This window comes from Acomys minous (assembly GCF_964271855.1).
Source record: "Acomys minous genome assembly, chromosome: 2".
Taxonomy (NCBI): domain Eukaryota; kingdom Metazoa; phylum Chordata; class Mammalia; order Rodentia; family Muridae; genus Acomys; species Acomys minous.
In genome coordinates this window covers 51,782,011-51,799,104 of record NC_140484.1, presented here as the reverse complement: position 1 = coordinate 51,799,104, position 17,094 = coordinate 51,782,011, and the positions used below count along the sequence as shown (strand labels likewise).

General features: G+C 50.4%; 1 protein-coding gene across 6 annotated transcripts; it reads right to left on the bottom strand.

Annotated features, from left to right (window-relative positions):
* Positions 1-1,105: 1,105 nt before the first annotated feature.
* On the bottom strand, positions 1,106-14,235 carry TSGA10IP (testis specific 10 interacting protein; the record flags this gene model as incomplete). 6 transcript variants are annotated; one of them, XM_084773796.1, is made up of 8 exons in its annotated part: positions 1,106-1,244; positions 1,840-1,957; positions 2,172-2,271; positions 7,616-7,786; positions 10,760-10,907; positions 11,054-11,772; positions 11,844-11,983; positions 14,041-14,235. In XM_084773796.1, 8 exons carry the CDS (start codon positions 14,233-14,235, stop codon positions 1,222-1,224), a joined length of 1,614 nt encoding a protein of 537 aa, XP_084629922.1. In that variant the 3' UTR covers positions 1,106-1,221. The 6 variants fall into 6 exon arrangements, 5 of the variants coding, with proteins under 5 accessions (XP_084629922.1, XP_084629921.1, XP_084629925.1 ...); XM_084773795.1 differs by having other exon boundaries at positions 1,106-1,957; XM_084773799.1 differs by having other exon boundaries at positions 1,106-1,957; positions 11,456-11,772.
* Between the last annotated feature and the right edge of the window lie 2,859 nt (positions 14,236-17,094).

Here is a 17,094-nt window from a genome sequence, read left to right as displayed (position 1 = left end):
GAGTTGTAAGAACTTTAGAATCCTACTAAAGCCACCGTCTCCCGAGCTAGAAGCTCTTTCCCAGCCTCCTTCCCCTTCCTCGCTGATGGTCATGTGTGCCCTGTGCCTCTCCGAGGGCGGCGCCCCCTCCAGTGATTGACCTAGCAGGCTCCCTGGTGCCTCAGCTTCATCCAGTGTTGCAAAGTAAATAAATACCTTGTTTTCTTCGTGCTCGAGAGGCCAACACCAAAAGCCCATCTTTGCAACCCCCTTAAAATAGTATTGCCAACTTACCCCCGAACGCTACAGTCGCCCCACCTTCCCTGGACTGGTGGATTGGGCCTTTTAAGCCAGCGCTCTGGACTGTTAAACGCTCAGTGAGTGTGAGTGCTTGTAAACTCCGTGAGATTGAGTACTTTCCCCCCCCCCTTTTTTATTTTTTAAACTTTTCTTTAAAGATGGGTTCTATATAGTTCTACTTGGCCTAGCGTTTGCTAGGGAGCCCTGAGCTGGCCTCAGACCCACCACAGCCCCTCCGTCAGCCTCCCGTGTGCAGAGAGTTGCTGGGATTTCAGGCGAGCACACATACTCCAGGCTTGAGTGCAGATTTGGCACATCTGTGTGTGTGCGCGACGTTTTTCCAGTCTGGCCCGTTAACTATGAGGCCCAGGCTGGGATTACAGGCACAAAACAACACCATGCCTTCCTTTTCCGGCCTTTTCGCTTCCTGGGTTTCTGTTTGGTTTGATTGCTTTATTAGTTGTTGAGGAGAGAGGGGCTTTAACGTTAAGGGTTCACACAATCCCTGTGATAGCCACTGCTCCTCTGGGGGCCTTCCTCTGTAGCCCATCTCCGTGTGTGTTTGGTGTAGGGGAGTCCTCAGAGGCAGGGCCCTCCTGCTCACTAGGATTTCTAGGTCCCTGGGTATGTTGGCGAAATCAAGGACAAGTCTCGGCCGATTCCAGGTGCCCCACTCCTATGTAGCACTGACAGCATGTTTGCGGAGGAAGAGGCGCAGCCAGGCTTCCTAGGGTACGTGGGCAACCGCTAAATCTAGGCCCTCCCCCACTTGCCACTGCTGACCTCCAGCCCACAGCCGTTCCCCCTCAGAAATCTCACACTGTACTTGTCATAAAGCATTTAATTTTGTTTGGGTTGTGCTCAGGATCCAGGCTTGGGGAGGGTTGTCTTCCAGGCTGGCTGCTCGGGGGTTGGGGGGGCTCTGAGAAGAGGGTTCCATTTCTACTCCAAGTGACTGGTGGCTCCTTAAAGACACAGATGGAGGCCAATGGGCCCCACAGCACCCAACTCCATGTCCAGTGTAGTCTTTCACCCTGTGGGTCCAAATCTAACTCCTGTATTTGGTTGCTGTGTGACCCTGGGAAATGACACCCCCTCCTGCAATCTCAGTTGTTTCGGGGTCTTTTTGTTTACTGTGAAGTGAATATTTTATTTTCAAGAGAGGGTTTCTCTGAGTAGCCTTGGCTGTCCTGGACTTCGCTTTGTAGACTCACAAAGATCCTACTGCCTCTGCCTCCCCTAGTGCTGGGATCACAGGCGTGTGCCACAGCGTCCAGCTTTCTGTGAAATGACTCTTATAATCCCTGGTCTGTACCAGATTTCTTAATCCAATGTGTAAGGGACCACACAGGGTGACAGGATGGCACCGGCTGCTTGGTACATCCTTGCTCAGAGTCCCAGACCAGCTTCACTTCTTATTTGTTCCTGTGTCCTCGAGTAAGATCCCACCCCTCTGGTCTCGCTGGAAGGTGGGAGCAGTAACTCTGGCCCACCTCCCTGGGTGGTGTGGAGAACACCCGAAAGACCAGAGGCAGCTGCAGGTGCCTTGTCCTACCTCACCTGCGTTCTGTGGGATGCCCTCTGCGCTGCCTGCGTCAGCCAGCAGCTGCTCCTCATCTACTCCCAGTGCTGACAGCACCTGGGAGAAGCGCCGATTTGCCGTGAGCCTGGCATTGGTCTGATGGGAGAAAAGAAAGTTTCACACACCCTTCACCCAGACTGCCGGGGTCACCATGGGGCTCCGATTATTAAGTAGGGGTGTCTTAGGCCTTCTGGGGGAACCCTTGGATAGTACCCCACTGCAACTTGGTTTCACTGCACACTAGTGGAGGCAGCTCCTTTCAGGGCGTGAGGCTGGGGAGCTGGCTGCCTGCACAGATGTGAGCCCTCACCTGCATGGCCTGCTGAAACAGGAAGGGCCGGGCCTGCACCCTGTGCTGGATGCCTTGCAGCTCCGCCTGGTACTCAACAAAACGCTGCCGATCCTTGCTCCTGTGAGGAAGACAAGCTCCTGGGCAGCTGAACACGGACACTCCCTAGGCCAGAGCCCACTGGTCTTCCTTGAAGCTTATTGACATCAGTTTCTTCTGACTCTTACAAAACCATTTCGTCCCATTCCAGCCCTGTGTTTCTTGAGTGGCATCATTTGGTTGGGGCTTATTTGCCGCCTTTTACTGATGGCTCAAAAAGGTCAGGGGGAGGGCTGGAGGGATGGCCCAGAGGTTAAGAGCACTGGTTGCTCTTCCAAAGGTCCTGAGTTCAATTCCCAGCAACCACATGGTGGCTCACAACCATCTGTAATGAGATCTGATGCCCTCTTCTGGCCTGCAGGTGTACAACTGTATAAATAATAAATAAATTTAAAAAAAAAAAAAAAGGATCAGGGAGGCCTATCCTAGATTGTAGGATTCAGCACCTGCCCTAAGTTTAGGCTGTGCATCCAGGATTTGTCCAACCTTATGGCTATTGCCAAAGGAGAAAGCCAGTGCTCCTGGCTTCTGATCTCCTGCACAGCCTCTCCTGTGTAAAGCTTATCCCCCTGTTGCAGCTCTGAGGAGGGCTTGGGCCATTCTCTCAGGTGCCCTCCGCCTTCTCTGTGTAGACAGTTAAGACAACAACAGAGGAAAGAACATCTCCCAAAGGCTGAGCCTGGTGACTAACACTTGGGAAGTTGAGGCAGGAGGATTGCCTGAGTTCAAAGCCAGCCTGGGCCACAGAGTAAGTTACAGGCCAGTCTGGATTGCAGAGTGAGACTTATCAAAACAAACAAACAAACAAACAAAGCAAAGCAAAGCCTGGCTGTACTGGAGAAAATTTTTCTGTTTATAAAAATCAGTGTGAAGATGTTCAGATGGCTCTGCAGGTAAAAGGCTGGCAACCTTGGTTTGAGCTCCAAAGCCTACAGAGTTGTCCTTTATGTGTCCATGTGTGTGCTATGGCAAGAGCTCCTCTTCCCTCCGTGTGGTGCACGTGCCTGTAACCCAGCACTCGTCAGGCAGAAGTAGGACGAGCAGGAGTTACCCTCTGCTGCATGGTTCTAGGCCAGCTTGGCCTGCCCGAGACGACGTGGCTGCTCAGCTAGCCCATGTTAGCACTGCCTTCTGACCTCCTCGCAGGACAGCCGTGCCAGTTAAAGCACATGAAGGCATGCCCAGGATGGAGCAACGGAGCCCACACACAAGGTGAACGGGCTCAGCAGACAAGACCTGAGTCCTGTGCTAGGCTCTCAGGCATGCATGTATGTGGGTACACCCCCATGGGATAGCACCCCTCCCCCCATGCTAGGCCAGGTACCAGGAACAAAACCTTCCTCCCTGGAGAAAATAAATAAACAAATAACATCCACTAGGAAAACTGTGCCCGGGTCATGAGCTCCATTAAGAACAGGGCCAGAGGTGGGCGTGGTGGCACACGCCTTTAATGCCAGCACTCGGGAGGCAGAGGCAGGTGGATCACTGAGTTCCAGGACAGCCTGGTCTACAAAGGGAGTCCAGGACAGCCAAGGCTACGCGGAGAAACCTTGTCTCGAAAAACAAAACAAAACAAAAATAAAAACAAAAAACCCTTCACCAATCACAGGAGACTCTGAGCAGTTACAAGTGCGGAGGCAGTCTAGAGTTGGTGTTAGGACTCTGGCTTAGCATGATATCCTGTGTGCCTTCCTTGCTGTATAGCTTTTGTTTTGTTTTGTTTTGTTTTTTGAGACAGGGTCTCACTAGACCAGGCTAGCCTGGAATTCCTTCCCAAGAGCTGGGAGGTTCTACTGTGTTTGTGCTACTGTGCCAGCAATCTTATTTTTTAGACAGGGTCTCATGAACTTGGAGCTTACCAATTTGGCTAGACTGGCTGGTCAGCAAGGCCCCAAGTGCCAAGGTTATGGGTGCACACAGCTGTACCTGGGTTCACTTTGTTGATGTTTTTTAATTTAAAAAAATGAGGCACATATGGTAGCACACACCTGTAATGCCAGCACTCAGGAGGCAGAGGCAGGTGGATCTCTGTGAGTTCAAGGCCAGCCTGGTCTACAGAGTGAGCCCAGGACAGCCAAGGCTACACAGAAAAACCCTGCTTAAAAAACAAAACAAAACAAAAAAGAATGCTAAGGATTCAGCTCATTTCCTCATGCAGCCTGTTCTTGGCTAGCTACACCGTCTCCCAAGCCCGTACTGCTTTAGGTAATGGAGACTGGGTTGTGCTTTGTAGTCCAGGCTAGCCTCAAATGCACAATCCTCCTATCTCAGCCTCCTAAATGCTAGGATTACAGGCACATACCACCATGCCAAACTTGTTTTGCTTTTGAGACAGTCTAGCCGTTTTGCCCAGGCTGGACACAAGTTCCAGGCCTCAAGCCTTCTTGCTGGATATTGTCTGTCATTTCTGTTAGGAAGGAAGCCCGTGTCTTGAAGTCACACCAAAACAACCATGAACTGGTGCCAGTAGCTGTCAGCCCTGACATTTCAGAGTACAAGAGCAACAGACTTCCCTGCTGCAGTGTCCCTTCTGTTTCCTCTCCTCCTGGGCAGCACTGAGTCGTGGTTGGCAAAGTTGAACCTTCTCATGGGAAAAAGAGTTGCTTTCTGGCATCCGTCCCAGCCAGGCTAGAATACTGCCTGGGAAGGTCTGCCTACGCCTTCACCCTGAAGGAAGGAAGTGCTAGCGGCCTTCCTATGCACCTGTCAGCTGGAGTGCGAACCTTGTGTTTGCCAGAGATAACAGGGCATGCTGGAAGTGTTTATGATCCCTGCATCCCTGCCCTAGGGAGCTTGGGGCAGGCCAAGCGGCACTAATTTGAGAGCAGCCTGAGCCACAGAATGATACCTATCTCAAAAGAAAATGCCGGGAAAGGGCACACTTCAGGATGGCCCGGTGAGTAAAGGTGGTTGCTGCCCTGCCTGCAGACCGGAGGTCAATCTCCAGGACCCACAGGTGAAAGGAGGGACCTGGCTCCTGCAGGTTGTCATCTGACCTACACACACTAAATAAACATACTTAAAAAAAAAAGAAAAAGAAAAAGAAAAGTGGGCTGGGCATGGTGATGCACACCTGTGATCCCAGCACTCAGGAGGCAGAGGCAGGGGGATCAAAGTGAGTTCTACAAAGCCATTCTTGGACAACCAAGGCTACACAGAGAGACCCTGTCTCAGGGAAGCAAATAGTGCCCTGCAAGAGAATCGAGGCACCGCCTCAACACATCCCTAAAAGATACTTTTGTAAAGTTAACTTTAAAGTTGAGCTAGCCAGGCTAGCTGGAGTGGTGGTACAGCCCTTCAATCCCAGCACACAGGGATTAAGGATTAAATTTAATAAATTTAAAGAGAAATAAAGTTGAGATAAGACTGCCTCAGTGTGGGTAATCTGACCCCTGCCAGGGGCTCGGTGCCACAGTGCATCGCAGGCAGCTTCTTCCCACGGGAGAGCCAAAATCAGGCAGGCGTGCGGAGGGCCCCATAGGGGTGCAAGTCAGTGGCTTAACTTTTTTATTGATTTAGGTGTTTTGTTTTTTTTTAAGATTTATTTATTTATTTATATGACTGCTTTATACCTGGAGGCCAGAAGAGGGCACCAGATCTCACTATAGATGGTTGTGAGCCACCATGTGGTTGCTGGGAATTGAACTCAGGACCTCTGGAGGAGCAGGTGGTGCTCTTAAGCTCCGAACCATCTCTCTAGCCCTTGATTTGGTTTTTTGAGACAAAGTTTCTCTGTGTAGCTCTGGTTGTCCTGGAACTTACTCTGTAGACCAGGCTGGCCTTGAACTCACAGATATCTTCCTGCCTCTGCCTCCCTAAAAAGGTATGCGCCACCAATGCCCAGCCTCAAGTCAACTTAGTCTGTTATCTATGTCATGAGGTTAGCCATCGCAGGGACTCTCACGTGGCCTTTCACTGAAGATCAAGCACTAAAACAGCGTGGCAGGGACACCCAACAGCTGCCCGGCTTACTTCAGATGCTGGCGCCTCATTCAAGCTCTCTGGGCCTCAGTTCTTCCTCTGTAGGTCTAGGTGGGTACTGGTACTACCTAATTCATGGCCCATTAGAAAAGGCTGCTTGGGGCTGGAGAGATGGCTCACAGGTTAAGGTCCTGAGTTGAATTCCCAGCAACCTCATGGTGACTCATAAACATCTATAATGAGATCTGGTGCCCTCTTCTGGCTTGTGCAGGCAGGATACTGTATATATAATAAATAAATAAATCTTTTTTTAAAAAAGGAAAAGAAAAAGCTGTTTGGTTCATGAATATGCTTCCTAGAGATATAGTCAAAATTGGGTATAGTGGTACAGACCTGTACCCAGCACGTGGGCATAGGATTATCACTATAAATTTGAGGCCAGCTTGCGCTATATAGTGAGTTCCAAGACAGCCTGGGTTTTCAAGATGACTCCATACCTCAAAAGAGAGTTGGACATAGTGCTGCCTTGGAAGGATTTCTGTGGCAGCCTGGCCTTCCAGGCCAGCAAGGGGTACATAAAGAGACCCCATCTCAAAGAAAGGGGGCAGGGATGATAAAAATATGGAAAGATGGTGAAACATATTCTTCCTGCTGGCCATGCATACTAATTGTCTCCAAGAGTTGAGCTGACAGAGATCCCACTGCCTCTGTCTCCCAAGTGCTGGAATTAAAGGCCTGTGCCATGATGCCAGCTCCCCTAGGACTATTTACTGTACACATCAGCTATTTCTAAAATCTCCAACATCTTAAATATATGTTTATTTTTATTTTATATGTATGAGTGTTTAGTTGGCATGTATGTTAGTGTACCACATGTGTGCCTAGTGTTTGCAGAGACCAGAAGAGAGTGTTGGATTCCTTAGGACTGGAGTTACAAATGGTGTGAGTCACCATGTGGGTGCTGGGAACTGAACCCAGGTCCTTTGTAAAAGCAGCAGGTGCTCTTAATCACTGAGCCATCTCTCCAGCCCCTCAACGTTGTTTTATGGACAGGTCTCCTTGGCTGGCCTATAACTCACTATATAGACCACGGTGGCTTCAAACTCACAACAATCTACCTGCCCCTGCCTCCAGAGAGCTGGGATTAAAGTTGTTTGCCACCACGTCCAGTTATCTCGATTTTTATAATAAGCACATCTGGCACCAAGAAACCAAAAGTTGACATTTGAAAGCATGATTGTGCAGGATGCTCTGAGCTGGAGGATCTAATGTCTGAAGAGGACTGAATGGTCTTCACCCAGCCCCTTCTCCAGTGGCCTCAGCATCTTCATTTGTAAAATGGGGCTAAGTGGCCTGGCCTGCCTGCTGGCCTGTTCTGCAGCCTGACACCCAGCACAGCCTCCCTGCCTTGCCCCGTCCATGCCCACCACAGCCTGGCCTCCTACCTCAGCTCTTCTAGTTTGTGCTGAGCTGCCAAGGCCCCTCTCCTCCCTTTGGGCGAGTAGGCGGCCAGACAGCGAGCCACCTGCTGCTGCACCTGCCGCTCGCGAGCCCTGCGAACCTCAGCTTGTTGCTTCTCCTTCAGCTGCTGCCTTTCCAAGGACTGCATCAGGTTTCTGGTGAGAGAGGGGCGATGTCCATGGGGGATCAAGAGCTTCAAGGAAGGCCATGGTAGCATAGAGGAGCATGCACTCCTGAGGGGCGGGACTGTGGGAGGAAGAATATATCTCAGATCCCAGGTCTCGGGGAACAGGCTTCATGGAGTAACCAGCTTAAGGCCTTTCCCTGTCTACTGTTTAGCAGCGAGATCCACTTCTTATTTGGTTTGGTTGGTTGGTTTGGCTTTTTTGGGGGGGGGGGGGTCGAGGGACAAGGTCTCTTGGTGTATCCCAGGCTGTCCTGGAACTTACTTAGACTAGACTGGCCTCCAACTCAGAGATCCACCGCCTGGCTAAGATCTAATTCTTACTATTTGGCCCAGGCCTCGTGAACCCTAGAGCTCAGCCTAGGCCTCCTGAGCCCTGAGGAGCTCAGTGCACAGCCTGGGACCCTTTGCATTGCTCACGTTACCTTGCCTAGCAGCTGCCTTTGAGAAAGGGCCACAGCTCTAGCCACTTTACTTGACAGCAGCTAGGTTAGTGCCTAACAGCTTGAGGTACAGTTGGATGGATAAGTGTGTGGGAAAGAAATATTGAAGGGATTAATATGTGAAAGGTCAGGCGGGCAAAAAGTGGGTAGCTGAACAGCGACTAGACCAGCCTGCCTGGAGTGCTCACCCCCAGGTGTCACGGCCAGTCTCTTCTCATCAACCATGTGTTTGCTGGGATGTCGTTCCTCCCAGAAAGACTTTCCCTGGGCCACCCCATCCGCTTTCTGGGAATCCTTGTCTCTAGCTACAGACTTAATTCATTTAACTTCTCATGTATCCCTGGCTGGCCTTGAACTTTCCATGTAGCTGAGAATGACCTTAAACTTCTGGCTCATGCCCTCACCTACAGAGTCCTGGGCCTGCAGGCTGCATCACCATACTGGCCTTTAAATCTATCTTAACAGAAAGAAGAGCTGGAAATATCGTATGCCCTGATTTCATAAGAAACCATTAAACTGCAGTAATCAAAACACGATACTGAGATAAAAATGCAGACAGGTGGCCCAACAGGCCAGAATGTAAAGCTCAGAAATGGCACGTTAATTTTTCACAGAGGTGCAAAGAAAAAACCTGGCAGAAAGGACAATGTCATTATACATGTGTTGGAAAACTGTCTGTATTGAAAGTATTACCTTAGAGCATTATTCACATACAGTATGCAAATGACAACTCAAATGGGCGAGGCATCTAAACATAAAACCTGAGCTCAGCATGGTGATGTGCCTTTAGTCCCCGCACTTGGGAGGCAGAGGCTGGTGGATCTCTGTGAATTCAAGACCAGACGGTCCACATAGTTCCCAGACAGCTGAGGCTACATAGTGAGACCCTGTCTCAAAACAGCAACAACAAAAGTACTCAGAACGAAAGGGGAATGCTCCAAGATGTTGGTCTGGGCAGTGACATTTTTGCATATTTTTGGTACATGCCTAGGAAATTAAAAGTCTCTACATTGCACAGGAAACAACCCAGAGAACAGAGAGACAACCCAAGAAAGAAAACATTTGCAAACAAACAAAACACTAATAAAAGGTAATAGCTGAACTCGATACCCAGTAAGAAAACCCAATTTGAAAGTGGTAGCAGGGAGAGGAGCCTTAGGACCCACATAAAAAGCCAGCTGTGGGCACGCACATCTATATCCCAGCCCTCCTACTACCAGGTGGGGCAGAGACAGGAGACTTGGCTCGCAGGCCAGGGAGCCTACAATACACAGCACACTGGCAGAAACAAGAGAGACCCTGCCTCCAGTGGTAGAAGAAAACCAATTCCTGCCACTATATGTACATGCCCACACACAAAATAAATTTTAAAAAGGAAAATGGTCAGAGGCCAGGCACGGTGAATTATATCTGTAATTCTAGAATATAAGAGGCTGAAGCAGGAGGATTACAGCAAGTTCAGTGCCAGTTGGGGTACATAGCTAGTCCCAGACATCGTAGTTGTGGCCAAGTAGCAAGACTTAGCAAGACTCGTCCTAAACAAAACAACTGACAGAAGATGGCCACTGTCAATAAGGGTATGGAGAAATGGGAGCCCTTGTACATAGTGGGGATACTAAACAGTATGGAGGGGCTGGTGTGGTGCTTTAGAGCACTTGCTGCTCTTCTAGATGACCCAGGTTCAATTCCCAGCACCGACATGGGGTCTCACAGCCATCTGTCACTCCAGTTCAGGGGAACAGATGCCCCCTTCTGGCCTCCCAGGACACCAGACATGCACGTGGTCCACATACATACATGCAAACAAAATATTCACATGAAATAAAATAAATCTTTTGTATGTATGTATGTATGTATGTATGTATGTATGTATGTATGTATACAGTGCTCTGCCTGCTTGTACCCCTGCAGGCCAGAAGAGGGCATCAGATCACATTATAGATGGTTGTGAACCACCATGTGGATGCTGGGAATTGAACTCAAGACCTCTGGAAGAGCAGTCAGTGTTCTTAACCGTTGAGCCATCTCTCCAGCCCAATAAATAAATCTTAGGGTTGGGGAGATTACTCTATGGTCAACACACACACACACACACACACACACACACACACACACACACACACACGGAACAGGCCAGGTGTGATGGCACACACGTTTAATATCTGCACTAAAGAGGCAGAGGCAGGCAGATCTCTGAGGCCAGCCTGGTCTACAAAGTGAGTCCAAGACAGCCAGGGCTCCACAGAGAAACCCTATCTTGAACCACCTCTTCGCCTCCCCCCAAAAAAATAAAGAGGAGGAGGAGAAGAAAAGGAAGGAAAAGAAAGAAAAAGGAAAGGGAGGGAAAGCAGTATGTTTCATAGAGTTGGGCAAGGAGACAGATGGCAGTCGTCGAGGGACAGACCAGCAAGCCTAGTGAATGGAGCTGGAAAGAGACTCTCACTTATAAAGCTGGTCCCATCCTCATCCTCAGTTCTTGCTCTTTTTCCTTCCCCCCTCACCTGTTGGCCTCCTGTCGCTTATGGAAGGTGCGGTTGGAGAAGCCGGCAGACAAAAAACTTTCATCGCCTCCCAAGGGAGGGGCCTTCCTGTTCCCCGCAGAGGCTTGGACAGCGGCCCGCAAAGCTTTCCAGGACTGCTTTTGGGGACCTGTCCATGAGAAAATCAAGTCAGGGTCACACTCTCTCCTGGATCACTCTGCAACCCCACCCAACCTCTAGACAAGCCCTGGCCCACCCCAGCGCCAGCCCCTGGCGAAGGCCTCCCGAGCGTGCAGACTCTAAGGCTGAACTCACCACAGTCCAGCTCTTCCTGTATCTGCCTGTGCAGTCGCTCCAGGTCCCAGGGCCCCTTCAGCTCCTTGGCCCTCAACACCCCCTTCTGCGCCTTTCGGAGGCTGTTGGAGCTGGGGCTGCTTCCCTGGCTGTGGCCCTTCAGCTCCCCTTTTTCTGAGGCCGTCTCACCAGAATTCCTCCCCTTTTTACCAGAGCTGCCCTTTCTCTTGTGGGGGGTGCTTTGTTCCTCCTCCTCCATCACCTCTGAAATCAACTCCTCCTCCAAGATCAAGCCTTGCCCCAGGAGCTGGGGCAGTTCCCCAGAGCTCAGAACCCTCTCTGCCTCCTCAGCATCCTGGCCTTCTACTTCTGAGGCATCCTCAGACTCTGACCCTGACCCTTTGCCTGGTAGACAGACACTACCCTGACTGGATGGCTCCAGCCCTAGGCCTTCTGCTTTGCCCGGAGGGAGGGCAGTGGTGCCACAGCTTCCCAGCTGATTTAGCCTCCCCGGGTTTTGTACTTCCATCTTCTGGCCAGCGCCAGGGTCTTCAGAGAGGTTGGCCATTGACTTGCGCCTGGACCTTTGCTGGACAGCTGCTGGGGGCAAGAGCAGGGACCGGCGGTGGCCCGGGGCCACGGAGGAACTTGGCTGGAACAGAGCCTGCCCATCTACGACGAAGCTCTCCCAGGCCCACTGGAAAGGGAAGGAAGGCTTCCGAGAAGGTGCTGTGAAGAGACTGAAGAAGGAGAGGGTCAGAGTGAGGGTCCCCCTAGTCCCCTGTGACCTTGTCAGCCCCCAGCCACTTACTCCTCTGCCTCAGCTGAGCAGTGTCCTTTCCTGTTCCGCCTCCGGGGCTTGCGTTCTTTCTTTGCTGTCTGCCCTGCGCTCTGAGACCTTTGCAGCTGGCAGCTGTGACTCTGGAGGCTGTCACCACTCCCAAGGCTCCTCTGGGCAGGAACAAGGGAAGAAGGCAGCTCTGACTAACCTCCTGTACCGCTCTACACCTCCCCAAGGGCTTCCTCTCTACAGTCTTTTTTTTTTTTTTCCCGAGACAGGGTTTCCCTGTGTAGCCTTGGCTGTCCTGGACTCACTTTGTAGACCAGGTTAGTCTTGAACTCACATTGATCCTCCTGCCTCTGCCTCCCGAGTGCTAGGATTAAAGGCGTGCGCCACCACGCCCGGCTCCTCTCTACATTCTGTCCGGACTGTGGCTGCCTCCCTGACGACCTCTTCTGTTAAGACAGCAAGGGCTGGAGGACCTGGGTTGGGGAGGCGTTTGCCACTAAACCTGACAGTCTGAGTTCAATCCCTGTGCCCACATGGCAGAAGGAGAGCGCCACTCCTACCTGTCGCTCTCTGACTCCCACACGCACACCACATACTCTCTCTCTCTCTCTCTCTCTCTCTCTCTCTCTCTCTCTCTCTCTCACACACACACACACACACACACACACACACACACACACATGCATGCACGAATAAAGAGCTGCAGACATATGCTGGGCATGATGGCTCACGCCTTTATTCCCAGCACTCGGGAAGCAGAGGCAAGCAGATCGCTGTGAGTTTGAGGCCAGCCGTGGTCTACAAAGCAAATCCAGGCCAGCCAAGGCTACACAGAGAAACCCTGTCTCAAAAAACAAAAACAAACAAACAAACAAACAAACAAAAAAACAAAAGGAAAGAAAGAAAAAGAGCTGCAGACATTTGGGCACTCAGACCTTTAGGAACTTGCATATTTGACCTTCCCAAGTAAACCCCCAAGGAAGTGGAGACTTGCTATCACACAACATGCAGGAAGGTCCCTGCCCTTCTAAGAGTAGAGGTCACATGACTGGTGAGTGGGGGAGACTAGGACCCACACATGTCACTGTTCCCAGATCCCAGATTTGTCACCACTGAATTCTGCTTCGAGGGAAGTGTTCAAAGTTCCCAACACACGCATGACAATTGCTCTGCTCTGGTCGTTTCGTATGTGGGATTACCATGCTGTTCTCCACCAATTATGTATATTATTGTTGTTATCAGTCAGTTTTTGTTGTTTTGTTAAGATAGGGTCTCATGTAGCTGAGGATGGCCTCAAACTCACTAACTATAGCTCTTCTTTTTTGTTTGTTTGGTTGGTTTTTTCAAGACAGGGTTTCTCTGTTTAGCCCTGGCTGTCCTGGAATTCCTCTGTAGACCAGGCTGGCCTCGAACTCAGAGATCTGCCTGCCTCTGCCTCCCAAGCACTGGATCAACGGCGTGCGCTATGAGGATAGCTCTGAGCTACTGACCCGCCTGCTTCCGCTTCTGCACTGTTAGGATGACAGGCTGCAGCAGTATGCGGCCTGGTGCAGGTACAGGTGCAGGTGCAGACTTCTTTGCATTTAGGGACATGTCTGGGTCTGATAACACTTACCTGTAGCCCCAGCCACTCAGGAAACTGTCCTCAGGAGGACTGTGAGTTCTAGGACAGCCCAGATAATTTGGTAGAAACCTGTCAAACGAACCAACTCTCCACCATCACTACTACCCGCTCTCCCCCAAAAAACCAAACCAAAGCTAGGCATGGTGGCGCACGCCTTTAATCCCAGCCCTTGGGAGGCAGAGGCAGGTGGATCACTGTGAATTTGATGCCAGCAAGGTCTACAAAGTGAGTCCAGGACAGCTAAGACTACACAGAGAAACCCTGTCTTGAAAAACAAAACAAAAACCAAATCACCAACAATAAATGCTCACATTTCTCTGGATGTCATGCAGGGCTCTGGACTTAGTGCAACAGAAATGGAGGGAGAAAGGAAGGAAGGAAGGAAAGGTTTTTATTTCTCCAAACTCCTTTCCTCCCTGCAGTGTTGCCAAACTGTTCCATCTGTCCTTGATGGTCCCTGTCCCAGGCTTTCCTGTTACCAGGACCTGAGCTGCAGTATAATGTTTCCTCAAGAGCATAGGCCAGCCCTGCCTCTTTTGTCCTAAGATGATGACAGGCAGTTGGAAGCTCCCCCGCAGGGCCTCCCTCTCTCACCTGCTCCTCTGCAGAGATGCTTGATAGAAGTTTCAACAGCCCCATGGCTGTCCTCGGAACCAAGGGCTCTGTGCTCTGCCTCGGTCTCTGCGAAAAGCCCTTGGCCAACAGTTGAGTAGTGTTTAGCATATTGGTACCTTGCCTTCTTCCTCCCCTACCTGCCAGCTCCGGAACTGGCCTCTCTGCCATCTCCATGACAACCAGGCTGTGACCAGTCTGAATGACTCTAGCAAAAAGTGCTAGGTAGGGATCAGCCAGGGTGTGTGATGCTGATGACTTCCTTTCAGGGATGGCGTTCAACAGGACCCAGGACTGCCCCCCTCACCTGCCTCTCTCTGCCCCTGCTATCTGACCTGGTGTAAGCGCCCTACTTTGCCCATCTGTAGTGAAAGGGACATCAGAACTTGTCCTCTCAAAGGGTCTTCAAGGTCCTTTGAAGATGCTCAGTTGGTGCCTGAGGCACACCGTGGCCCTCAGCCTGGCTGAGCCTCAGGAGATCTTAAACAGTTACTCTGCTCCCAGACCCCTGGCAGGACCTGGCCTCTGGATACCGTGCTCCTCAGAGAGGCAGCAAGCCGGTCAGAACTGGCAATGAGAGCATGTCAGTCTTACTCATTTTCTGTGTCTATGTGTGTGTGTGTGTACTGTTTGTCTGGTCTCATGTGTAGCCCCTGCTGGCCTACAGGCCACTTTGTAGACTGGGCTGGCCTTGAACACATAGAGTGCTGCCTGCCCCTGCTTCAGGGACACTGGGATGAGAGGCACGTGCCACCATGTCCAGTAAATTCCTAGCTTTTCCATGTGCATGCTGGGACTCAAACTTAGTACCTCGTGCTTGTGTAGTGACTGAGGCATCATCACAGCTTCATCTTCCCTGTAAAAAAATTATTATTGTTGTTGTTGTTGTTCTTGTTGTTATTGGTTTGGGACTGGAACCTCAAGAATACGAATCTACACTCACCACTGAGCCCTGCCCTCCCCAGCCCTTGCCCTCCCACTGAGGTTTTGTCTTTTGCTTACGGTTTTGTAGTTTTGGTTTGTTTCATTTACTTACTTACTTACTTATTTATTTATTTATTTATTTGGTTTTTCGAGACAGGGTTTCTCTGTGTAGCCTTGGCTGTCCTGGACTCGCTTTGCTGACCAGGTTGCCCTCGAACTCACAGCGATCCGCTTGCCTCTGCCTCCTGAATGCTAGGATTAAACGTGTGTGCCACCATGCCGGCTCTTGGTTTGTTTCTTTAAGCAGTGTCTCATATAAGCCAGGCTGGCCCCAAGCTCTCTATATAGCTGAGGATAACTTTGATCTGCCTGCCTCCCCTCTGACGTGCTGGGGTAATTGGGCCTGATCACCATGTCCAACATGGAATCTTAGATATAGCTTTCTTTGTTGTTGTTGTTGCTTTGGTTTTTTTTTTTTTTTTTTTTTTTTTGTTCTTCGAGATAGGGTCTCTCTGTGTAGCCTTGGCTGTCCTAGACTCACCTTGTAGACCAGGCTACCCTTGAACTCACAGCGATCCGCCTGCCTCTGCCCCCGAGTGCTGGGATTAAAGGCGTGCGCCACCACGCCCGGCAGATTATAGCTTTCTTACTAGCCTTGGGTCTATTGAAGTTTGTACTATTATGTTCTGATTTGGACACTCCATATTCTTGTAGAAATGGTTTCACCTCACTTACCTTTTTGTTTACTTGTGCTAGTCTATGGCATTAGACTAGTTTGAACCTCTCAAGGAGGTTAAACTACTCAAGGATCCATGTAGGGCCAATTGGATCTGGGAACTCCAGGTTCACCTCATAATTGGGGGAGCACGTGATGAGTGCCTGGAAGTTGCCACTGAGGCTTAAAAGGAAGAAGGAAATAGAATTACCCGTGAGTTGCCGCTGGCCAAAATACAAATTTACAATGAAAAGACTAAGCCTGTCGCCTTATTTCTACGATGAAACATCATGACCAGAAAACAAGTTGAGGAGGAAAAGGTTTATTTGGCGTACACCTCCACATCACTGTTCGCCATCAAAGGACGTCAGGACGGGAGCTCAAACAGGGCACAGGAACCTGGAGGCAGCAGCTGATGCAGTCTGTGGAGGGGCGCTGCTTGCTGGCCTGCTTCCTATAGAGCCCACCGTGGCACCACCCACCGTGGGCTGGGCCCTCCCACATCAATCACTAAGGAAATGCCCTACAGGCTGATCTTAGGTATCGGTTCCTCAGCCGAGGCTCCTTCCTCTCAGATGCCTCTAGTTGTGTCAAGTTGACGTAGCAGCACGCCTGGATTGTTAGGGTGCGCCAGTGAAAGAGAATAAATAGGGCACACAGCTGCAGGTCAGGAGACTTCTTAGCAGATTTAACTCCTGGAACTATGGTGGCCCAGATGCCCCACAATAGGTCATCTGTTTGCGTGCGATCCCAAGATCCCAGGAGTATGCCTCGAGAAAAAGTTGAAGGGCTGATATGGCTCCGTGGATAAGAGCGCCGCCTACTCTTCCAGAGGTCCTGAGTTCAATTCCCAGCAACCACGAGGTGGCTCACAACCATCTGTAATGTGATATGATGCCCTCTTCTGCAGATAAAGCACTTATAGACAATAAAGAAAATAAATAAATCTTTAAAAAAAGAAAGAAAGAAAGAAAGAAAGAAAGAAAGAAAGAAAGAAAGAAAAAGTTGAAGACCTTAGAGTCAGAGGCCAGTCTTACAACTCTCCATCCACGACCAAAGCCTGAGAACCTTTGCCCCTGGTGCAAAGACCAGAGAGACTTGTGTTCTTCTAGGTTTTCTTTTTTTTTTTTTTTTAATTAATTTTAAATTCTATTGTGCATGTCTCTGGGGGGGGGGGACACAAACGCCATAGCACGTATGTGGAGGTCAGAAGACAACAAAACACTGGGAGTCAGTTCTCGCCTCCTGCGAGATTGAACCCCAGCCGTCAGGCTCGGCAGCAAGTGCCTTTATTGCAGAGCCATCTCCCCACCCAGGACACTGGAATTCTGATTTCAAGATGGCAGCAGGAGTCGGCCTGAGCTCTTGGTGAGTCCAATGTGCTTGCTGCATTTGCC